General features: G+C 31.1%; 1 protein-coding gene across 1 annotated transcript in view; it reads right to left on the minus strand.

Annotated features, from left to right (window-relative positions):
- Positions 1-22,780, minus strand: part of LOC107442242 (beta-hexosaminidase subunit beta) — a 23,642-nt gene extending 862 nt beyond the window's left edge. Inside the window, exons 1-11 of the mRNA XM_043051493.2 lie at positions 22,546-22,780; positions 12,908-13,178; positions 11,733-11,848; positions 10,525-10,635; positions 9,777-9,878; positions 8,252-8,390; positions 6,856-7,054; positions 6,233-6,389; positions 5,170-5,365; positions 2,276-2,471; positions 454-556 (exon numbers count right to left, since the gene is read on the minus strand). Coding sequence (XP_042907427.1) covers positions 487-556; positions 2,276-2,471; positions 5,170-5,365; positions 6,233-6,389; positions 6,856-7,054; positions 8,252-8,390; positions 9,777-9,878; positions 10,525-10,635; positions 11,733-11,848; positions 12,908-13,178; positions 22,546-22,641 — 1,653 coding nt within the window. The 5' untranslated portion in view covers positions 22,642-22,780 and the 3' untranslated portion in view covers positions 454-486. The remainder of the gene's footprint in view (positions 1-453; positions 557-2,275; positions 2,472-5,169; positions 5,366-6,232; positions 6,390-6,855; positions 7,055-8,251; positions 8,391-9,776; positions 9,879-10,524; positions 10,636-11,732; positions 11,849-12,907; positions 13,179-22,545) is intronic.
- Positions 22,781-26,356: the final 3,576 nt, after the last annotated feature.

Genomic DNA, 26,356 nt, shown 5'->3' on the forward strand with positions numbered 1-26,356 from the left:
ATGGTGACCATCATGAATCAGAAGGGCAAACAGACACAGGATTTAAATAGAGCAAACTAATTTTACTTAACCATCATAATTAGAGAACGAATATCCAAATGGCAGAAAATCGAAGTGCTCCTCAATAAAAGTTAGGGAAAATCTTGCAGAATAAGTCCGTAAAATGCTTCATTTTAGGGAATAAAGAAAATCTAAAATAATTATAATTGGTCTATTAAACAGGTCGAGGGAAAAATCTTTTTCACGATTCCTTAAAAGGGCAAAAATCAAAAACATTAATTAATGCATAACTTGAAGACAAAAATAGATTAAAAGACAGGATGAGAATTTTAAAGAGTGAGAAAGAGAGTTTAGTTTAGCGATATATAGTTATATATACTCATGTATACACACATAAGTTATGTTATGTATGCACTAATTTGTATATCTCTAAGAGGACACATAATATCTTACCTTGTGAACTAGGTGACTCATGAATTACGAAAGCTATTCTTCCATATCCCACTCATAATCTCCGCAGAAGCCATTTAGAACAGGTTGAGCAGGAATGCCACGTCTGTAAAGTAAAAAACAAAATTTAACTAAGATGGAAAAACTAGCATAATTGTTTCTAAATCTGTACACACAGAATATCATTTACTTGTTTATAGTTTGAATGCCCTTTAAAGGTGAAATAGTAGTAACAAAATCATTTTCGTTTGGACAGTTTATTGTATTTTATTACTGAACACCCGACCCAATTATGGTTTTACGACTACTATTGTTCAACTCCGTAGCCTTGTAATTTTGAGCCCAATCCAGAAGACAAGAGAACTCCTGGATCAAGTATTGGGAGAAATTTGCCTTAATGTTGGATTTTTTGATAGAACTAACCAGCATTTTTGTTACATGAAAAGGAAGACCATGGGAATCTCCCACGGTTAGCCTGACGGCAAGGGGACTCTAACCCATGATCCGTCTACCACTGAGGATATTTTACGTCAGCACTATGGTTGGTTCGAGCAGGGTGCAAATTATGGGTGTTCAAAAGGTACTAGGGATTTCTAGAGGGTCGTTAACAATCTATAGATGAAATTATAATTTATCGCACATTAAAATTCATCGATATGTTGGTTTGGGGTCAAATAACTACACTTGGGACAACAGTTTTTGTTGGATTTATGTAAATGCTTGATATTGCTTAATTCAGGTATGGACATTTTAAAGCTTAAATTAGTTTCGCTCCCAAAGCTACAGATTTTATTTTTAAATGTCATTAGTAGTCTATTTTTTTTATCAAACTAGTGCAAGTTTAAAAACGTTATATATAATCCGGAGTTGCGTAATTTCTCTATACCATTTTTTAAGTGAATAAAAATGTTTTTAGCACACAATTATAAAACTATTTTATTTTAAAATTCATTGGTGCAAAGTAATTTTAGGTTAATTTAATGCTTTTTTTTAAATTTAAAAATAATCGACATTTTTTTTTTGAATGGTATAATACACAAACTGTAGATGATTTTAAACGAAGTAATTTTTTGACAGAGTGGTATAGAACTTCTCGCTTCCGTGTCACAGGTCTGAGGTTCTATCCTCGGACCGGGCAAAGATGGCTCAGACTTTCATCCCTTCAGTGGGTTGACAAAATGAGTACCAATCACGTTTGGAGACTAAAAATTGTTTTTTTTTTATAACCGTCATTGAACAGCCGACCCAATTTTTTGGTTTACGTCCAGTAGCCTTGTAATTTTGAACCCAATCCGGAGGACAAGGGAACTCCTGGATCAAGTATTGGGAGAAATTTGCCTTAATGTTGGATTTTTTTATAGAACTAACCCGCATTGGCGTTACATGGAGAGGAAGACCATGGGAACCTCCCACGGTTAGCCTGACGGCAAGGGGTCTCTAACCCATGATCCCTCTACCACTGAGGATATTTCACGTCAGCACCGTGGTCGGTGCAAGCAGGATGCGGAATTCGTATCGACCAGCCATTGCCGGGATCGAACCCCGGTTCACCTCATTGGAAAGTGAACGCTCTATCCCCTGAGCCATCGCGGCTCAAATATTGGGGGTTCCGTTTTCAGTCCTGACCATCCCATCGGAGAATTTATTCACGCCACTGAGAATTGAAAATTTAAAAGGACAAAATCCCAAACTCCGATAAATAGATCTTGAAAAATTAAATATTGAAAATTCGACTTTTTCAAAAATTTTCTTACTTGAAAACTACTTCCATTTAATACCATCATTGTACTGTTTTACAATTCCAGTCAATTATTTGTTTACATACCTTAACATTCTGCAGCGATGTTCGTCCAGTCTGAATGCAGCACTATCAGGATCTGTAACGTAAGATTGACTCCACAATCTTTCCGCAACAGCTGATGCTCTTGGCCACAGTCTAGACAGAATGTTTGTACCGTCCACATATTCTCCCCACATGCATGCTTCACCACCAATCACCAAATCTTTTTCAGCTTCTGTACCTGTTGGATGACCAAAAAAATTGTTCGTAAGAACATAAGCGCAAATAAGTAAGCAAATAAATAAAGTAAAATTAAAAAAAATCTGTGTAAAAATATTTTGTTTCGAATGGGAGTACCACAATTAAATCTGATTAAAATTATCTCAATGAAATAAAATATGCAGCTGGATATTGATGAGAGCTCGATATTATATCGGTAAAATATTTCAAGACTTTGCTGTGTGGTTCAATATCGTTTCATAATAAGATCTACAAATATCATGGCAACAAATTTTTAGCTTTTTGAAGAAGTATTTTTCAAGTGGTAGTAAAATAGAGGATTAATCAATAATCGCTACCAGAAAATGTTTCAGTTTTCCTATTACTTAAAAAAAATTATTGAATTATAATCATATCTGCACACATAACCGGTCGTATTTTGAACCCAAAATTTCGCACATTTTATGAATGTTAATCAGAGTTTTTTTTCACAAAACTTTTCAAATGTTAAGTTTTTTTTAAAAAAATTTATTTTATAACCGTCGTTGAACAGCCGACCCAGTTTTTCTTTGGGTTTACGACTACTAATGTTAAACTACGTAGCCTTGTAATTTTGAACCAATCCAAAAGACAAGGAAACTCCTGGATCAGTACCCCCAGAGCTATAATTTGTTATGGAAACATGGAGGACTTTGCGACTCGACAGATTTAACGTGCATCAGTCACTATTTACAACACGGGGAGTCTTCAGCCGGCCGGGATCGAACCCACGACCTCTTGGACATGGGTCCAGTTCATAAATTAATCTCACGTTCATAAATTAAGCATAATCCGAGCTTCCGGTAAATAAAGGTAAACAAGCGTAACACATAAAGTCCATCTCTTAAACAAAAAATAAAGAACAAAAAAGATGATGTAAGTATGATACCATTTATAAAAGCTACAATTTTCTTCTGCTTGGAGCAGTAATAAAAAATATCTCATATATAAAAATTTTATATTACATGGTTGGTATCATAGTTTAATACGTTATATGTCTCATTTATATGGTGAATGCAAAGCATCAAATTATCGTGCCGATCTTACGGAAGATTATTTCACTCAGAAAGCAATGGTCTCCGAAGTTCCGATACGCATGTAGGAGGTGATTGATGGGCTGCAACTAGTAGGTCAAGCATATTTTACACATGTTTCATCATGAAAAATTATATTTTTGATGGTAACCAACATAAGAAACCATTACCTCAATGTAGGAATTTGGACTGATTTATGATGGTCCAACATAAGGATAACAACTTGCTTTGATGGTTTGTTCGTGATGAACCATCAGAAATTTCCATCATAGTAGTTTCTTAGAAATCAAATGTTGGAACGATCATGAACCACCATCACCCCAATGTAGGAATTCGGACGGTATCTATGATGATGTATGAATGAATGTATGGCGATTCAACATAAAGAAACCAAATTGGCACATTCCTGAGAACCGACAAGAATTCTAATTAAACTATCATTGAAATGTATAATTCGAACCATCACGGATCGTCATGGACTGTTGGTCCAGGAGTATCAAACTTCTCTTGATAGTTAACCGTCATAGTATTAAAGTAGTATTTTCCATCATGGAATGATGGAAGTTTGTTGGCATATCAGAAACCATGAACGTAAAATGAAAAATGTTGGATGATGGTGACCATCATGAATCTCACTGAAACTAACATAAACCATCAAAATATTTTGATGGTGCCATCAAAAAACTTGACTTGGAGATGCTTGTTTATTGGTCATTACCGATATAAAAAATATTTTTAGCTCAGCTTGTTATAAGTTTGCTAAGGATTCAAACCCTAACAAACAATACGGATTTTGTCCAGGAGTAGCAGGATTCTGCTTCGTTTCTATAATCACTGCTCTCGGGCTAGAGCGGGCATGGCAAATTGGGATATGATCGTGCTCTACCTTCACCTTATAAAGTCTATGCAGAATATAAGGAGGAAGAAAAGAATAAAAAAAAGAGCAGGAAAAAAATGTACGATAAAGAAAATTGTTTTAGAGTAACTAAAAAAAGAACAAAAAAGCTTAATTAAACCTTGTTAGCAGAATCCTAAGACTTCATAAAATGGTACCACTGCGATGAATCACGTGATCTGGCTAGCCAATTTGACCCAAACTGTCTCACATGAGCGCTCTCAGCATTTTGGGGATATGCCATAGTTAACTAGCCCACTAAAACTGGAAATTAAGACAATTTACATGCTCGGTAATAAAAATGCGTTTTATATCTGAACTGTCAGTGGTCTTCCTGTCTTTTTTATTTCGTTTATTGCACAAATGGTACAAAATGCAAGCGTTACGTTAAATAAGGGTTGTGTTTTATGATCATCAAAAATGGTAATCTACATAAATAACTGTACGAATGCCATTAAAATTTAAACTCTCTGCACATACAGAAGCAAAGTTAACATTGTTGCTACATTAAAAGAATTGTACATTCTGTTAAAATTTTTTCAAGCTATAATTTGTTATAATATCCAAATTATTTCCTTCTTAAACTTTTGTGAAATCGATTGCATATAAGCCATGCGAAGAACATTAAAGAGATTAGATCATTTTTTTTCAAAATTTGCTGAAGTCAAATTATTATCTATCAAGTACATAATATTATTATAATATTATATGATATTTAGTACATAATATTATTACAATTGGGAACATCTTACCATTGAAGTTTTGAGGATCGCATTCGTAATATCGCTTCCAATCTTGGCCGTAAGAAATGTAATTTAAATACCAGCAAGCAGACAAAATGATCTGGTAACCTTTTTTAGCGACGGGAACTATGTAGTTTTCCCATCTGTCCATACTGTAATCAAGATAAGTATCTTTCCAAACTTCGACAATGGAATCTGGTTCAGCCTGCAAACGGAAAACACACATGAAATTTAACAAACAACTTTAGAAAATTGAGTTCCATAGAAAACGTTTTCAAACGCTGTTATTTTTATTACAATTGTAAGGAAGCATAAATTTTTGTCACAAAGACGATTAGCTTGCATCTAAAAATTATTTATTCACAAAGCTACAGATGCACAATGTAGACACATAACAATATTAGCAGAGACGCAACATTTTATTTTATAATTTTATAACCGTCATTGAATCGCCAATTTTATAACAGCCAATATTTGGGGTTACGACTTCTAATATTCAACTCCGTAGCCTTATAATTTTGAACCCAATCCAGAAGACAAGGGAACTCCTGGATCAAGTATTGGGAGAAATTTGACTTCGTGGAGGACTATTTGATGGAACTAACCCGCATTTGCTTTATATGGAGAGGAAGACGGCGAGAACTTTCGCGGTTAGTCTGACGGCAAAGGGAGTCTAACCCATTATCCGTCGACCAATGAGGATATTTCACGTCAGCACTGTGATCGGTGCAAGCCGGATGAGGAATAGTATCGACCAGCCATCGCCGAGATTCAAATCCGGTTCACATCACTGGAAGGCGAACGCTCTATCTCCTGAGTCATTGTGACTCAGATGCAACATTTCAAAAAACCACCATCATATTTTTTTTACCACTCTCAACTTCTCGTCTCTTCAGGAAGAAAAGAAAACTTTAAAAAAAAAAAAAAATTTCTGCGCCATCTAGCGGCCAGTTTCTTACACAATGCATTTAAAATACAATGAAAATCAAGGTAAGTAACCAAGACTTTAATATTATTTTATTGCTATTGGGGAAAAAACTACTAAAACACAGCATAAATATTAACTACTCACTTGTACATCATTATCAATAGGATCTTGCCAGATCATGTATTTGTACCCTGTATCTTTGACGTTTTTGAGTGTTTTCTTGACGTAATGTTGTTCAACTTGATTATAATCCGTATAGTTGTGCTTCTTCATGAACTCAGTAATTTCTGGATTAGATTTCCTAAAAGAATAAGAACATGAGATATAACACCAGTTCTTAGATTTGTGAATACATCTCAATCACACGTTAATACCTGCTCAAATATGTGTTTGTTACAGATTTTTTTTAAAATTTAGGTTTGTACGTATTAATGCATGGAATGATTTGTATATAATTTCGTTCGTTTTTGATTTCGAAAGCTGAAAAATTTAATTACGGGAACGAAAAGTCAAAATATAAAAGAAATTTCGCTCAGAGAAGAAATGATCAAAACTTAAATAAAATTTTAAGAATTGAAATTTAAGTAAAATGTATAGAATAAATTTAAATAATTAAAAAATTTCAAATCAACATGCTTTATATCAATTTTCTAAAGCTTAGAGCTGAATGTAGGGGTTATTGAAGATAAACAAGAATATTTCTTTCTAAACAGCATACTTTATATCAATTTTCTAAAGATAAGAGCTGAATTGATTAAGAGGCTTACCAACAAGCATAATATACTTCGTCCATTCCAAGGTGGATGTATTCATCACGGAATACGCTTTTCACTTCTTGAACCAATGTCTTGAATACATCATAGGTCTTATCAAGCATTGGATTTAGGATCTCTGCTGCAGCATGCTCTGGATAATAGGGAGTATAGGGCTCATCTGGACCATCTCCGTAACAGGGAGTAAGAATGTCTGAAAAATAAAAATAAGTTCTAAGTTCGATTTATATATATATATGTAACACAGAAAGCTTTAATTAATCTTTTCCTGCTATTTCTTTTCCGTTATTATTCTTTCTCACACTTTTAAATTCATATCCTGTCCTTAAAACTATTTTTGGCTCAACTATGCATTAATTAAAGCAGGATATTTTTCCCTTTGCTCACTGTGGGAATCGCTCGACCTATTTGATAAACCAATTACAATTACTAAGATTTCCCTCTTTCCCTGAAACATTTTATGGATTTACTTTGCAAGATTTTCCGTCACATATAATTGAAGTAAGCGAAGATAGCTCCTTCGAGATACTAATATTTTATTGAACATATTTACATTTATATACAAGTTGGTTTGATTTACAAGAAGCATCATCACAGCAGGTGATGAGAGAAATACTGACAGGCTGTCATGCGCGTGCTGGTATTTATACAATTCTAAGAATATGACGTCAGAACTCTTATTTCAGTTCACTTCAAAAATAAGTANAAAAATAAGTAAAAATAACATGTAAAAACAGATAATAAAATAAAATAAAAAGAAAAAACATTAAAAAGGGGGGACTATAAAGCGAGTAGCAAAATCAGAACAACTTACATGGACGGATATTTTTCAAGAAGTATTTAAAAATGTTTTCGCAGAAAGATTGCCAGATTACAAAATAAGAAAACAAATGAAACTTATTGTTTTTCTTAACTTTCTTAGTGTTTTCTTGTATTTATTTATTATATATATATATATATAGACAACCGACTTCAAATATCGCAGTGACATAAAAAGTGACTTTACGGTAAATCGATGTACATATTTTTTGAAAGTGTGGCTTTCACTTTCTACACATACTGTACTACATTAACTTTTCCAACATATAACTAGAAATAGCGTGCATGAAATAAAAGTTTGTGTAAAGTTTAATGGAACGAATAAGATGCGTTCTAATGCTAAAGACGACTATCTTATTCTCGTATTACAATAATGAAACAGAATTTCGAATTTTTCGAACGGCAACATTTACTCTTTTTTTCATCGAATAAATAATTTTTTTTTCTAATTTCTAGACTCCCTGCATTGTCAAAACAGTTTAGAAAGATAAATTAAAGAAACCAATATGAGTATTTTAGTAAGGAAAATAGTATTTTTAAAAAAGTTGATTGATATGTTTATAGCTCATACCTGGAAATGCTCTTCCCAATGCCTGAGTGTGTCCTGGAGTGTCGAATTCCGGAATAACTCGAATTCCACGATTTCGGGAATACTGAATCAATTCCCGAATATTTTCATGGGTATAAACGTGTTTAGGACTATAAGCACCCTATGAAAGAAAAACAAAAGAACATCTTAGAACTAGTCTTTTATTCGTTGTACAATATTGAGATATCTTACACCACTTTATAACATGTCTTAACTAATGTTTGCAAGTATTCGAAATAAATTTTCTACCCCAACAAAAATTCCCCTTTCATCTTTTGAATTTGGTAAAACCAGAATTATTGTCTGCTTTTTAGACCACTTCAAAAACGTAGATTTTTAATTTTTTTTAAAAAGTTTAATTTGATTATTTTTAATCCAACTACCCAACAGGATAAAAATAAATGTAGATAGGTATTGTTTCTTAATATCTAAAACACAAACAAAAAAGAAACTTACACACATAAAATTACATTAACACGTTGAATGCCATGGGGATTAATCAAAAATTAAACTACAGTAGGGAACCGATTATCCGGAACGAGCGGGACCCTCGCTATTCCGGATAACTGATTTTTCCGGTTTTCTGAATCGCTACAAAAGCCGGTTTTTTATTGTTAAACCCAACTAAAAAAATAAATATTTGGAAATAATCTTAAAAAGAAGAAAAAATGATGAAGTATTACACTAATTATTATTTCCAAAATGATGATAAGGTAAAAATCTTTCAAAAAAGAAAAAAAAATCCTAAAACCTTAAGAGGAAAAAAAATTTTTTTTTTTTCAAATTGCGGGAAAATTTATCGAATTTCGTTCCGGTTTTTTGGTTTTCCGGTTTTTTGATTTCCGGATAATGGGTTCTGTACTGTATTAACAACCGTTTACTGTTAAATGATGAACTTCTCAAAAGCTGAAGAAATTAGTAGCTCCAAAAACTCCGTGTTACGGAACAGATCTATTCATAAATGCATTTCATGCGCTGACCTGGATCTCTGGGAGAGTTTCCACATCATGCAAAACAAAAATTATTGCCGATCTTGCTGCTACTCTGCATTTTTCAAATAACTGTAAATCGTTATTTTCTTTTAATTTGTTAACTCTTACTGTCAATTTAATAATCGTATTTTTTAATTGTATATTTACCTCTCATGTATGACGTAAACTTTGTGGATTTCAATCATCTCTATTTTACCATCCCTGTAATTTATCATACAGATGAATACCTACCTATGTGCCATCGAAACGCGTATGGGTTTTTAAAAATTATTTTCACTGTTTGTGATTTTTAAACGTTGTTATTATTGAAATGTATATTTAAGGTTTAAATTTTATTAAGGTTTGAAATTTATATTTAAGGTTATTGAAATTTATATTTAAGGTTTTCTTAAACAGTCTCAACAGTCAAGTTCACTGTTTTTTAAATATCAAATGTGGTGTATGATAAATAAAGACTAATTATAAGGAAATTATATTATAGGGAAAAAAATCACACTATAGATTATTTAACTTACCAACTTTGTGAGATTGGGAAAAATTTTGCTTTCGAAAGGGAATGATTGGTCATCGATAATGTGCCAATGGAATGTGTTGAGCTTATTGTAAGACATAGCATCCTGAAAAGAAGATAAACTACATGTTAATGTATAATTATCACAAAGACTCCTAAAAAATAAAATGCAAATTTATTGTTTGTTTAGTACATTTTAACTTTATGAAAATTTCGCTTAGTGAAAAAATGATGATTTTATATTCTTTAAAAAGTAGATGGCGAAGTTTCTCCTATCTCAATTAGGTTTTAGAACAAATGAAAACGTTTAACATAAATTGAATAATACAGAATATTATGTGAATAAAATATAACACTCATTACGCAATTCAACATATATAAAAGATGAAACCCTGATGGTTTTCTAAAATAACAGCCATAGCTAAAACGGGAAATCTTTATAATTACAAGTTTATCAACACATTATAAGGTAAAGCTCTTATTTAACAGGTTTAAGAGAGTCTCACAATTAAATTGATTGATGTTAATGTTTGATTCATTGATGTTAAATTGATGACTGTCAAGATATTTTTCTTTACTGCTAATCTGGCCACGAGCTCTTTTCTCTCTAGTTTTGGCATGATAATTTGCAAAATAATATACAAATCTTAACTTCTTGGTGCTATAATAATTTTATTTACTTCTAAGTTTTCATTAATGTTTTTCTTCTCTCTGAAAAGTAAGCTTTTATCGAAATGTAAAACATGGCTTACCAAATTCTTCTTGAGAGTTTTGATTGGTAGATAATGTCTGGCTGTGTCCAATAGCATACCTCGGTATTTAAATCTTGGCTCATCTTCAATGCTTGTTGCATTAATGAGGTTCTGAAAAGTGAAAAAAATGAGCAATTATTCTCTACGTATAAATTATTATTTGTAATCTATGCGTTAGAAGTAAAAAAAGAAAAAACCCAACGCTTCCACTGCTTGGAAAAAAAGTATTGTCATAGGAATTGTAAAACGAAAAGTATTGTAAAATGAAAAAAAATAGATTGTAGAACAAAGAAGTGAGGAACCACATGATCGTTTGTAAATACCAATAAATTAACTAAATATAAACATTATAAGAAAACTGCCCAATGTAAATATTAAAATTAAAGTGAAATTGAAACCTTTGCAATTCTCATGAATGATTCGTTACCACTTTTTACATTTTTTCCGGTTGTGACCATCCTGTCTGATGATTGTTTTACCACAATTTTACTTTTCCTTGAAAAGGTAATAAGAGGTGGCATAATCATTTTCAAATTACATTTTATCTAGAAAAAATAAGATATTCGTAAATACAAATCTATACCTAAATCTGACATCCTGTTACTATCCTTTTTTTTTTCAAAGTAAAATTTTCGTTAGTAGGAAAAAATATTTACTTAATTTAAACACAAACGTTCAACGCCTTTTTTTCTTCACATAAATTTGGCAACGAGATGACAAGTTTGATAATAAAATATCACTTTTTAATTTATAACGGAATATATTATACAAACAGAAAGTGCATAAAAATTAAAATAATAAAATTCGTTTCCTAATTTAAAACTGAATATACTATACGAACGAGAAAAGTTTGAGAATTGAAAGAATAAAATTTTTTTTAATGTATCACGGAATATAAAAGTTTTAAAAATCAAAAGAATAAAACGTGATTCTAAATTTATATTGAATTATACTATACAAACGAAAAAAGTTCGAGAATTAAAAGAATGCAATGAGTTTTTATTGTATCATGGAACATATTGTAAGGGGAAAAAAAAAGACTTAAGGATGAAAAATTGAAATGTGTATCTTAAGTTATAACGAATTATACTATAAAAACAAAAAAAAGCTTAAGAATTGAAAAAATAAATATATTTTTTAATTTATGACGAAATGTACTATAGGAAAGAAAAAGGCTAAAGAATTAACAGAATGAAATGTGTACGCACATGGCCATTTTCATCTTGATAAATCAACTGACTGAATGTTTCCAAACCTCTCAAAGCACCCCATATAGTTTTAGTCGTGATTTCTGCTGAACCACTGGCAGGAATAGAAATAGAATCTGTAATAAAAAGACAAGTAAATAAATAAATAAACCATGCAAACATAAAGTATACAACTTTATTTATGTCTGTGTCTTAACACATTCATAGTGTGTTAGAGACCTCATTTATTTCGTAATTTGAACTGCAGGAAACCACGGCGTTTGGACAAAATCTCTCTTTACAGAATATAAAGCTGAGAGCTCTGGTATTAACAGCAATGGATACGTTTATGATTATAATGTAAGTATTTGGCGTAGTTTAGCCACTGCTGACTTTGGCACCATTACATCCTAAATTCAAGAATCAGCGAAAACTTGAAGTTGCAGATCATTTCAACAAATGAACTCCTGAGGCTCAGGGGACAGAGCGTTCGCCTTCGAATGAAGTGAACTGACGGATTCAAATCCCAGAGATGGCTGGTCGATACGAATTCCGCATCAGGATTGCACCGACCACCGTGCTGACGTAAAACATCCTCAGGGGTAGATGGATCATGGGTTAGAGTCTCCCTGCCGTCAGGCTAACTCTGGGAGGTTTTCGTGATTTTCCTCATCATGTAATGCAAATGCTGGCTAGGTTCATACAAAAGTCTTCCATGAAAGCAAAATTCTCCAAATAATTTATCCAGGAGTTCCCTTGTCTTCTGGATTGGGTTCAAAATTAGAAGGCTACGGAGTTGAACCTTAGTAGTCGTTAACCCGAAAAATTGAGCTTGCTGTTCAAGGACGGTTATAAAAAATAAAAATATTAACTCCTGTTCATAATTATTCTCATCTATCGAGCTTCCTGATTAATTTATAGACTTAAAAAAATTAATAAAAAATTCCTAAAATTAATGAAAAATTCCTAAAATTAATAAAAGAAATCCGGAAATTAATAAAAAAATTCCTAAAATTTATAAAAAATTCCTAAAATTAATTAAAAAAATTCCGAAAATTAATAAAAAAATTCCGAAAATTAATAAAAAAATTCCTAAAATTAATAAAAAATTCCTAAAATTAATAAAAAGATTCCTAAAATTAATAGAAAATTCATAAAATTAATAATAATAAACTTAAAAGAAATAGAATTCTTACAAGATTCATCATCTTCGTGTTTAGGATATCCACAGTCATAATCGCTTTGTACTTTCACGTGGAGTCCATCGAGCTCATTGTGACTAGAGTGCTTCTTGCCTTTCATGCTCATGATCATCTTCTTATAGCGTTGGAGACTGTCATCGATGACGTCACAGTCGGAGGCTGTAGAACTGATGTAGAACTTTTCAGGATCTATGGTTCGTAACTCTGTAGACCATTCCCATGATTTTGGGAAAGGCCATGGGGATCCAGGTGGAGATCTTTCACCCTGAAATACATAGATGAAGATGTTACACAGAGATTTTTTTTACACCGAGAACAGATTTGATGAAATGATGTTTTGTTTATTCAATATATCAATCTATCTAACTATATCTACACATCAATCTATCTAACTATATCTACACATCAATCTATCTATCTAACTATATCTACACATCAATCTATCTATCTAACTATATCTACATATCTATCTAACTATATCTACATANCTATATCTACACATCAATCTATCTATCTAACTATATCTACATATCTATCTACCTATTAATATTTAAATATTAATAGATCTTAGTAACGTGGGACTGACAAATTTCCCAAGGAAACATCGTCTCATTTTCTGAGAATATTAGATCAATATTATTACTTTCTTTGTGCGAAAGATTTTAAATGATTGCGTGTTAGATATAAGCTCTATTTATGGATTATATTTAATATATAATTTTTTTTAACATTGCATATATACATAAAAATATTTTTTATAGAAGCAATACATAAATAAAAATATATGTTTCTAACCCCATTGCTTTTAATTGAAAAATTCGACGAGAAATACAGATGCAATTTTTATAAATTTTTCGATTTCTTTTTTTAATGGCATTTTATTTAAATACCGTCATAAAAATGACTAAACCATCAAAAAAATTACGGTTTATTGTTTTAATTGAAACTACTTGGAATTATAATTTATTTGAAATTATATTTTGTCTAAATATAATTTCAAGTTTTGAAGAATCGTTACTGATTGGAAACATTCAAACTGAGACAACCCCCCGAGACCCTTCCACGGAACTTCAGGATTCAGCGAAACACAATTTGAGAACCGATGGCTTAGCCAGTTAGCTTTCGGTGAATTAGAATTTAGTTTACATTAAGTCACTGAACGAATCACAGTCAACTTGTATGTTTCGATTGTTAAGTTTTTACCATGTGCCAGTAGAGGCAGTATAATAATACTTGAGGTATTAAGAATTTTTTTTTTAAATCGAGCTTTTTTTTAAATTCGAACTTTCTCTACTCATAGAAGCACAATTGTCTCACCTATGTTCCTTCTGAACATAGGTTTGAATTATTGATTTGTCACAGGTAAAACAATTTATGATCTAACTTTTAGGAAGAAAATTTTTACATATAAATTTAAATATTGCCAACACCAATAAAAATATTTCTCAAAGACCGTACTAGTTGACAACTATGTTTTTACATACATGGCAAATTCTCCCACAAAACAGGAGATTTTTCTTGAATATTCTTGAGAATGTTATAAATATTTTATGTTCAACTATTTTTTTTATTTAATAAACTTGATTCACAATGATTTTGTTTACCACGATAATTAATTAATTAAGCAAATAAAATCTGAAAATTCTGCAGAAATCGACCGATAACTGTTGGGGTACTATTTATTATTATATTGTTTTTTCCAAACGAAATATGAAATAAGGCTCGAACAAAAGCTATTGAGCAGTTTCGAAGATGCATTCACTTATTTTAATATGCCCCGTAAAAAATTGTTTACCTGAATCTTGGATTTTCAGAGCCCCAAATGGGGTCCTTTACTGCAAGAAACAAGGATTCCGATTATAATCACTAAGTTAACACCCAGGGTCACCCCGGGGAAAGGAGAATTTTTTTCTTCCAAAAAATGCTTATTTTCACATTTTCATCGCGATGAAAAAGAAGTAAAAATAAGGAATGTAGCTAATATAGAAGACGAGAGTGTTTTCTTTTGCAGACTTGTATTTATCCGAAGGTCAGGTGATTATTTTTTTTTCAATCTAAAAAACTGCTCTACAAACTGACTTGGCCGGCTTGGCGACAAGTCAATGTACTTTTCTTGCCAGACAAGATTCTATTTTTTTTTCTCCTTTTAAGTTTACAGTTTATTTTTCCCTTGGATACGGATAATACAAAAAAATTAAAACTTTATCGTTTGAAACTATTACTTTAAAAGGTTTTAAACGTAGGTCAAACGAATTATGTGAATGATTATTCTAATGTGAATGTGAATGATTATTCTATTTTTAGTTATTGAATATGTTGCATCAAAATTTATAAAAGTAAAACTAAGATGATAAAATTGTCTACTTTTATTTGTTTGAAATCTATCATCGTAGCATGGTGATTATTGCTTTATGCGAGAGTTGAAACTATAATTTCCGAAATTAACTCAGTTGAATAATTAACATAAAACAGTTTACTTAACCTAGATAATTCTCCTCTAAAGACTTATTTTATTAAAAGAAATATTTTTATTTCCTGAAGTAAAATAAAAATTATACTTTTTTTAAAAACAGACAGCTGCTAAGTAGCTTGACAATATAATAATCAGCTTAAATAGCTGATTATTATATTATTATCAGGTTTTCTTTCCAGAATAAGACATGACACATCTAACACTTTTCGAGAAATAAATAATTTTATTACAGTTAGTATGTTAAGTGACATCTAGTTTAAATATATATTTCATAATTATTGTTAATTAAAATTACTATAATTTTTCAGGGACAAACAATTTTCTTTTATTGCTATTATACATTGTTTAATTAAAGTGTACTTTTAAATATTAAGTCAGAAACAAAGCTACTACTTCTCAATTTTCATTAGAGACATTTGAGGATTTCTAGATTTTTTTATTTCAATTAACACAATGATGAATGAAATTATATTTGAATGTAAAGGTTGAAAAAATTATACTAATCTACTACTTTCAATAAACTAAAGGATTTTTTTCTCAAATTTTTTTATTACAATCGATATAGAGTAGGATAAAACTATATTTTCTTTAATAAAAAAAATGGCTGAAACACACAATGCTACTAAAGACAGGTTTCAATAAATTCGAAGAATTCTAGACTTTTATTTCAATTAACAAATTGTTGTATCAAATAATATTTAAACTAATGTTCGATCCTAAGCTTCCTAGAGGATTTTAAAATTTTCTTTTACATATTATTGGATTAAAAAAGAATTAATCTAAATTAGAAGAATTCTAGATTTTTATTTCAATTAACAAATTGTCGTATCAAATAATATTTAAACTAATGTTCAGTCCAAAGCTTCCAATAAAATAGAGGATTTTAAAATTTTTCGTTTGCACATTGTTGGATCTAAAAAGAATCAATCTAAATTAGAAGAATTTTCGATTTTTTATTTCAATTAACAAATTGTAGTTTCAAATAACATTTAAACTAAAATGTTTAATTAAAAAGGTTTTTTAAATAATACAAAAATTAACACGCTTAAATTAACTCTTTGAATTATCAAACAAAGAAAACACATCAATTGACTCAAAGGTACCTACTATATTTCAAAAACATCTTCTTGAAACGAGGTTAAAGTAGAGGAAAAATGAACAAAAATTTAAAAAATTTCAAAGTTATGAAAGAAAAAAAATTTTCTTAGACTTTATAAGAATTAATTAAGTTAACAAATGTACCAGCCCTTTCGACGAAATTAAAAAAAGCAACATGGGCAAAAAATTGTAAAATTCATGGCTCCGTTGAACATTAAAGTTGTGAAGTGGGTGTTACAAAATATTTATGTCATGGTTAACTAGAGTTGCTTTTTAAGGTCAACAATTTTAATACATAACTGCTTTTAATAACTTATATTATATGGTGACATAAATAGTTCTTCTATGTCGATGAGTTTTAATGTGCGCTCAATTCCTATTTCATCGATAGTTTGTTAACGCCCCTCTAGAAATCCCTATAATCCCTAGAACCTCTCAAATACCCATAATTTTCTTAGCGCCATTCTAAAAAGAGTACAGCACCCGCNTTTCGATTTTTTATTTCAATTAACAAATTGTAGTTTCAAATAACATTTAAACTAAAATGTTTAGTTAAAAACGTTTTTTAAATAATACAAAAATTAACACTCTTAAATTAACTCTTTGAATTATCAAACAAAGAAAACACATCAATTGACTTAAAGGTACCTACTATATTTCAAAGACATCTTCTTGAAGCGAGTTTAAAGTAGAGGAAAAATTAACAAAAATTTAAAAAATTTCAAAGTTATGAAAGAAAAAAAAATTTCTTAGACTTTATAAGAATTAATTAAGTTAACAAATGTACCAGCCCTTTCGGCGAAATTAAAAAAAGCAACATGGGCAAAAAATTGTAAAATTCATGGCTCCGTTGAACATTAAAGTTGTGAAGTGGGTGTTACAAAATATTTATGTCATGGTTAACTAGAGTTGCTTTTTAAGGTCAACAATTTTAATACATAACTGCTTTTAATAACTTATATTATATGGTGACATAAATAGTTCTTCTATGTCGATGAGTTTTAATGTGCGCTCAATTCCTATTTCATCGATAGTTTGTTAACGCCCCTCTAGAAATCCCTATAATCCCTAGAACCTCTCAAATACCCATAATTTTCTTAGCGCCATTCTAAAAAGAGTACAGCACCCGCGTTGGAAATCTAGGACCCACAGATAATAAATACGAAACAAAAATTATTTAAATAACTCAAGTTTCATGATGATTATATTTTCTTTGATAACTATTATTATTTTATTTTTTTCTTTGTTGAGAACAAAGAAGAACTTCATAGTTTGTTTTACAAATACGATTTGAGTTTTGGATATTATTTTTAGTATATTTTCTTCTTTCTTTAATGCATCCTCATTAAAAATAATCCCAACTTTTCCAGCTACTAACGTTAACGCACTTTGCAAATTGAAATACTATCCACCAAATTTTGCATGTTCCACGTGTAGGCAACTAACCTGGATCTAATATAATTTTCTAAATTGTGAACAAAATTACATTTGTAATCCTCAACAATTTTTTTCTTAGTTTCTAAACTTCAATACGACCGAAATAGATCTTTTAAATCGTTTCATTGCGTCGCCTTTATATTGAAAATACAATGTTACATTACATTGTCTCAATTGAAAGATTCTCGCACGAGACGCTAAGCAGTTAACAGTTAATGACCTGATATTTGAAACAAGTTTAAATTTAGCTCAGACGACGGGGTCTGGATATTAACTAATACATAAGTAGGTAATTTCGATTCTAAACTGTTTTTTTTTAAATTAATTTTCCATCGACCTATTTAATATTCAACTTCTTTTTAGAACTTTAGTCAATCATAAAATAATTATTATAAGATAAATATCTTTTCATCTACGCCTCTCGATACTTTTTCTTTATTGCTTACTGCATTAGATTAAATTTATTTTTTATTGTTTACTGTATTGGATGGGAATTGAGATGATGACCCCCTTCTTCCTGTATGTCTCTAAATCTATTCCAGAATTAATCATGTTGCTGACCTCTTCATTTTGAAAGGCAGAATCCATTTCCAACAATATATACATGCTTCTTCCTCTATTTTCATTGTATGTATTCATGGTTTTTCTTTTCTTTTTAGTGCCCTGGCGAAAGGGCGACCCGGTCTTTTCGCCAAATTTTTAACAAGTTATGCATGATTAGCTGTGCATAACTTGTCGGCCAGAAAAGAATGTGTGAAAATAAAGTTCGGTGTGAGAATTTTGGAAATGTCCTGACAGAGGAAATTATAATTGTGAAAAAAAATGGGGGGAAAATCTATGTTATATCATTTGGAGAAAAAAAAAAGACCAAAACAAATGTGTCCTGACAGAGGAAATTATAATTTACTAAGTGAAAAAAAACCTATGTTATATTATTTGGAGGAAGAAAAAAATTAATTTTCCGGAATTTTTTTGTCAGTAAAAATAATGAGACTCAAATTAGGCTGACTTTTTCCAACTAGCACTAAATTAATTAATTTCCTATCACTCTGTAAAATAATTTATTTCCTGTGAATTCCTATTATAAATGAACTTCCTGTAAATTAAAATTATAATTAATTTCCTATCACTTCATAAAATTAGTAATTTCCTGTAAATTCGTATTATAATGAGCTTCCTGTAAATTGATATTATAATTAATTTTCACTTCTTCTATCATAAAAAATTCCTATTAATTTTAATCGTAGTTTATTTTCTATCACCATTTCATCATAATAAGTTTTTATATTCACTTCATATTATGATTAACAAGTCTGTCACTTATTAAAATAATTTTAATTCTTTTGCTTTTTAACCCTCAACACACGTATGTTATATCGGTAGGTTAACAGAGTCATCGCTTTGTTTAAGATTATATATTTTTTTAACCAGCGAGAACAGTCAACTCAATTCTGAAATTAAGACAATCATTGTTCCACTCCGTAGCCTTGTAATTTTAATCCAGGAGACAAGAGAACTACTGGATCAAGCATTGGGACAAACTAGCCTTTGTGGAAGACTTTTTGATGTAACTAAAGGTCTGGTTTCTTAGGACAAGCGCGTTATCTGGGCGTCAGCGGGACGTCAACGCTGACGCTAACAAAATACTGGTTTGTTAGCTCAACCCGCATTTGCTAGGAAAGTCACGAAAACCTCTCCCGGTTAGCCTGGCGGCAAGGGGATTCTAACCCATGATCCGTCTACCACTGAGCATTCATGTCAGCACTTTGGACGGCTCGAGCTGGGAATAGAGTTCATATTGACCAGCAGCGCTGGGGTTCGAACCTAGGTCACCTCATAGGGAGGCGAGTGCTTCATCACCTGGGTCATCGCAGTTCTATAGATTATATAGGGTCAATTGAGACTAATGGGAAACATTACTAAACTCAGGAACAGTTTCTTTCCCTGTCGCATGAGATTTTTGAACTTATCTTAGATATTTTCTCGCCATTGATTTCAAGTTTGGAATCACGTGTCTCTCTACAAGCCAGAATTTTTCTGCAATAATAAACTTCCTAACCAGGAATGAACACTAAGCATCTCCACTTCTCTGATACATAGGGAGTGGTAGGTAGAAGACGATAATACGTTTTAGTTTATGATGCGATACGTTAAGCTATATATTTTTTAAACTTTAGTGCTATTTTCATAAGAGCAGAGAAGTGTATATGCAGAGGACAGCTCCCCTGCTTTGGTAACCCGATAACCTGCTCTCGAAGTCGAGCACTTTACAGTAGAACAGTTTAACGAGGACCGATACCACGCGCCCTCGGTCCCTACGCAGTCTGTTCAAAGTTGTCACCCACCCGCTTACTGACCGCAGCCAGTGATGCTTGACTTCAGTGCTCTACTGGGAACCATGTCTCTAAGATCAGTCCACTGCGGGACTGCATGAAGTGGCATTTAATATGAACTTTTGAGTTATTTTATCGTAGAGATGGGTCAAAAATTTTTAAATAAAATTTACTGAACGAAAATTAATTCATTAAAACACAAATTTTGCTACCACTAGAAAAATATTGCTTACAAAGAGAAGCAAGTAGACATTGTCAAATAATAAAAAAAAAGTATGCTTGCATATTCACTGGGAAAATCACAGTAGCATAGCAGCCAATTTGTACATTGGACAATCACCGAGAAAGATTTTAAAAAGTTGTAGTTTCATAAAACTTAAGGTACTAAAATTTTTCTTAAAATTAAACTAGTTCGCCAATATTTTAAAGCATAACTGTCGAAATAATAAATGTTATGTATATACGTTTGAATTATTGATTTGTCAATGTAGGTAAAGCACTTTAATGTTTTACGCTAATATCCAAGATTTAGACATTAATATACAAATGTTACGAACATTAAGAATTTCTTTTTTCCATGACTGTTCTAATTGGCATCTATGCAGCAAGTTGATTTTTCAAATAGCAATGCTAATATTAACAAAAAGTAGGCGATAGGAGATTTATTTTTATAAAAAACCTTTTGTTTCGGAAATAAAAAATAATTTTCTCCCAGTTCAAATATGTCGTATAAAAAATGTCAGCTTAAATTGACTTTATTTTGATTATTTAACATTTTGATGATAAATGTTATTAATTCATTGATTAGCTAAAAGAAGAGAATTTAAAAAAAATACTCTATATTTAAATGACAGCATCTCTTTTAAGAGATAGCATTATTATTTTAAATTTTAATACTGTAAAAAGTTTTATTATAAAAATAGTGGTAGTGCATTAAATTTTGATTATATAAATACTAAGTTACATTATCTACCATTTAAGATTTAAAAATTTAAAATCCATGACGATTCCAGATATGAATTAGGTGGTTTATAATACAGTAAACCTCAGTGGACATGCTTGCTTTTCCCTCCAAGATAAAAGTTAATATTAAAATAATTGCTCTACCAGTTTTTTAGGCAGAAAAAGAACAAACTGAAACTTATGCGGCCGAAGACTTTTACGATAGCGCCGCAAGCGGCCCCAAGTGCCCGATTAGAAGAACAGGATTCTGAACAACTTTGAAAGTATAAATGACATGCATGAAATAAATAATGAATGGGACAATTTGAAATTATTATAATTTACCGGTTACCATTTTTTTTTATCTTTAGGTTTTAAAAGCAACACAAGTCTCGTTTTAAAATCAAGTGAGTCATAGTGAGCAATTATTATAGATTACTTCGAATTATTTATGGGGGAAAAAATGGCGCGCAATAAGTTTATAAAGCAGAAAAGTAAGGTTTAATAAATCATGAAAATGTTTTGAGAGATATGAACAATTAAAACTATATTTACAGTAATTATAACATCCTCTTAAAAATGAAAACGATTTGGAATGTTTTTTTCCCTCTAATTTATTATACTTACAAACTAGCTTACCATTAATAAATAGGACCAGAGTGATTAAATAAAAGATTCTTCGAGAAACACTTAAAACGATTATTCTTCTTCGTTCTTTTTATTTATTTTATTCTTTCGAAGAATCAGCATTTATTGACAACTGTTTAGAATAGAAATGTTTTTTAAAGAAAATGTAAACTTTTTTAATAATCAAACAAAACAGTGTAAGAAAAAAGTAATATTTTATAAAATTCAAAAAGTTAAGCTAGTCAATAATGTCCTGGTAGAAAAAAAAACATCTAATTTTAAAGGTAATTTCAAAAAGAAGAAAGCTTTCCGTGACCTTCACCATTTTATTAACAGATATAAAATTATATATTCACTTACGAGAGTCTCGTGTGAAATGTGTTTAGCAGTGGTAGCGAATTAAAACCGAAAATTTTAAAGCAATTACATTTCGCATAACACCTTTCATGATGATAACAATTATATGTTTCAGTATAACCAATTTTTTACATGATATTCAATATGTCTGTTTAGATTATACGATAAATAGAATTCTCTTAATTCTAATGTATTAAAATATCGATACATTACCTTATTTAAAGAAAACATTTTTTAAAACTACGGAGATTCCGTAGTATTTGAAGTGTATGAAAATATATTAATAAACAGTAGCAATTACGGATAGTTTACTCCTCCAAAAATAAGTAAATAAATAATAAAGTACCCATAGAATTTTTACTTACCGGTAAAGGAAGTCGAACTTCAATATAGGTAATATATCCCGCAGAGGGTGCCCATAGGGATGCGAGAGAGCAAATTGCAAGCGCGGTGAGGATCATGATTGATCCTAACGTGTTTTTCAGAGAGGAACTAAAACCTCTTCTGATACCTGTTACCGAAGGGAATTGTTTATGTATCTGCTTATAAGCCAATCAACGACTGGATCGAGTCCTTCCTCTAGGTGGTTTGGAGGGAAAAACTTCCGCACCTTTTTTTTTCTTTTTATATGCATCTTAAATCGATAACAAATTTTGCATATTAGTAAATTTTGATTAAATATAATTTAATACATTTTTACTTTTCATAAGATGTTTGAATTTTATGCAGATACGCCATGGTTAATAGATAAAAGTCGTTACACGCTTTTCATTAATACCTTTAGTGGTTCTTTCGAAAGAATACTTAGTACGAAGTAGAAGTATGCACAATTATTTAAAACTCATAAGTATTACATACATTTTTTACAATTATTTGATTTTCCATATTAGTAAATTTCATTAAATAAAATTTAATAAAATTTTATTTTTTATTTTATTTTTCATTCCTATCAACTATCCATCGATACGGGATAATTGATGGATAAACGTCCTGATATGCTTTTCATTTATACTATTAATAGTTCTTTCCAAACAATGCTTTGTTCGAAGTGAAATGTCACACAATTATTTGAAACTGCTAGTAATTATTTTAGTTATTACACACATCTTTCACACTTAACAAGTTTTTCATATTATTGAATTTAAATTAAACAAAATTTAATCCTCCTTTTTCGTTATAATAGTAAAATGAAAAAAAGAAAAGAATCGGCATTTAAAGATAACATAGCTCATCTTTAAATGCCGACCTGCCAACTTTTATCCTAAGTTGTTAATTTTCAGAAAATGTAAACTGCCTATAATAACTAAAGCAAAAGTCAACGTGAATAAATCTTAAATGAAAGTATATAAATTGATCTACTATAGTTTCAGTTCTATAAACAACAACCTTTTTCTGTGACAAAACGACAGATGTAGGTAGGGAAGTAAAGAGACAATCTTTATCTCCTTACTCCTCTACCGTAAGTCTCTAGTGAAGTTTGTCTCTTTACTTCTCTGCCGTAAGTCTAGTAAAGTTTGTTTCTTTACTTCTCTATTTACTTCTTTACTTCTCTACAGCCAAAATAGAGAAAAACATTATCCAGTGTTACACAATCATGCTACATACATTTTATACTAAAAAAAAAAAAAGAAGCGAAATTTAGATTTAAAATTATAGCTGCATTTATTATAAAAGTAATTTTAACCATATTATGGTTACCACATGCGTTCTAAAGTTTAATTGCTACTGATAAAATCCGTTAATTTTGTTGGAGTTTTTCGTCTGAAATGCAAACAAAAAAGTAAGGGGATTTTATTGCTTTCTCTAAACGTTAATTCGAAAATCAATTCAAGGACATTTCCCCCATAAAATTCTGTAAAAAGTTTGAAACAATTTGAAATATTTTTAGGAAACAGGGAAATTGGATCTCAAAGAAAAGTTCGTTTAATATTTATTGCTAAACCCCGTCCCGCCCCCAAAGGGGGCATCCGGGTATTAATATTTACAAAAGTTATAACATGATGAGCTAAAATTTTCTTTATACAGATGAAAAGATGATCCGCAATACATTTTCCAGTTTAGACAAGTGGTAACAAGAGATAGGGCTATGACGTAATGAGCTTAATTTAAACAGATGAATAGATGCTCTCCAGTTTACAAAAGTTATAACATGATGAGCTAAAATTTTCTTTATACAGATGAAAAGATGATCTCCAATACATTTTCCAGTTTAGACAAGTGGTAACAAGAGATAGGACTATGACGTAAAGAGCTGAATTTAAACAGATGAATGGATGCCCTCCAGTTTACAATATATAAGATTCATGATATGATGAGCTAAAATTCTCTTTATACAAATGAAAAGATGAAAGTTCGTTTAATATATAATTCACTTCGGTTGTTTTACGAAGAAATTTCCAAAATGCTCTTGGTTCCTCTGGGAAAAAAATCGCAAAATAGATAAATTAGCAAAATTGAAGTCGAAGCCAGACTATAATTGTGTTTTTTCATCATGACTATCGTTTGCATCATATTTCCTTGTTAACGTCTTTCGCAGCATTTCACTTTGCATTTAAACAAGCTTCTTTCATCGGAATTTTATTATCATCCCAGAAAACAAGTCTTACGGCAACCTGGTGTCGGAATTTTCATTTTATTGTCACGGAGATGTTTGTACTAAAAACCTTTTTTCAATAAAGCAAAAATATTGCAGTTTCAAACCTTTCATTCCAAAAGGATAAAAGCGATTTTTAAAGCTTTCTTAAAAAGTATTGTCACTTAAGGCCTGATTTCTTAGGACAGGACGCCGTCAGCTGGAAATCAGCGCTAACCTCTGATTGGTCCATTTGTGAGTTTGATAGTATACGTCATCGAACGCTCATCTTAAACTACAATTGTCATCCAACTCAACTGCAGTTGGATTACAACGTGACGGTAACCACAGAAGCAATGGCGGACAACATCCAACACATTGAAACATTTGACATTAAACATAGCTTCTTCATTAAACATAGCACTCTTCATTTAGCTCAGCCATAATGTGTTTTTTCTTGAACAAAGTCATTATTTGTTCTCTAAAACACTGGTCGACAATAACAAAATCAATACAAATTCAAAATAAATATTTGTTTACGTTAATAACGCATGCACAATGAGAGACAATGTCTGCGTTTGACCGACTGCTCACGCTGAGCTAACAAAAAAGTTTTTTTTTGGCGTCAGCTCTACGTCAACTTTCCGCTGACGCCCAGATAAGGCGCTAGTTCTAAGAAACCAGGCCTTGAGCTAACAAACCAGTATTTTGTTGGCGTCAGCGGGACGTTGACGTCCCGCTGACGCACAGATAAGACGCTTGTCCTAAGAAACCAGACCTTTAGGTCCATAATGACGTTTTGGCTGACGTCACACTAGCGATAGGATCCAATTGCATTTGTCCATTAAAATTTCATGAGAAGGTGGATTTTAGCTGAGCATACAAGACTCTGCGAAAAGAAACCTTATAATTACCTAGATTTAAGATTACTTTCACCTTGAGACTAGCTTTATTAAAGGATTTTTTTTTACGTTTGAAAGCCCTAAGTCAACCTCGATTTAAGGTTTTAATATAAAAGGTTGTTTTCCAAGGTTTTGGATTAGGGTAATGTGTGTAGAATAGAGCAGAGTGTCACAGATCTCGTTTTAAGGTTAGAAGGATTACGCGCAAACAACATTACAAGCCTTTTTAGGTTTACATTAAAAGGTTATTGCCGAGTGAAAAGAAACCTACCTTATTTTGCTATCTGGGATTGCATATTTGTTCTTGTCACCTGCACACGACTACTCCACTCTGACACTCTTTAATTTTAGGACACCAATGCATGGCTAAAATGGAACTTCCAAGCACACTCAGACCCTCTTTCTTTTACAAATATATTTTGTTTATCAAATATCTCCGTTCCTATTACTTCGATCCTAAAGGCCTGTTTACACGGTCCAATTTCTTGAATCCGAGAAATTGGACGGATTTCTCTGTCCAAGAAATTGGATGATTCGTTAACACTATCCAAGTTCTTGAATGTTGCTGATTCGTTGAAAGAAAAACTTGCGCATGCGCATTGTTCATATTCAACATTATAAAATAATACTTTCATAAGTTTAAAATTGCTAAATAAATTCAAATAAAATCATAATAACACAAATAAACCGCAACAGATCAAT

The sequence above is a fragment of the Parasteatoda tepidariorum genome, chromosome 2 (assembly GCF_043381705.1).
Source record: "Parasteatoda tepidariorum isolate YZ-2023 chromosome 2, CAS_Ptep_4.0, whole genome shotgun sequence".
NCBI lineage: Eukaryota > Metazoa > Arthropoda > Arachnida > Araneae > Theridiidae > Parasteatoda > Parasteatoda tepidariorum.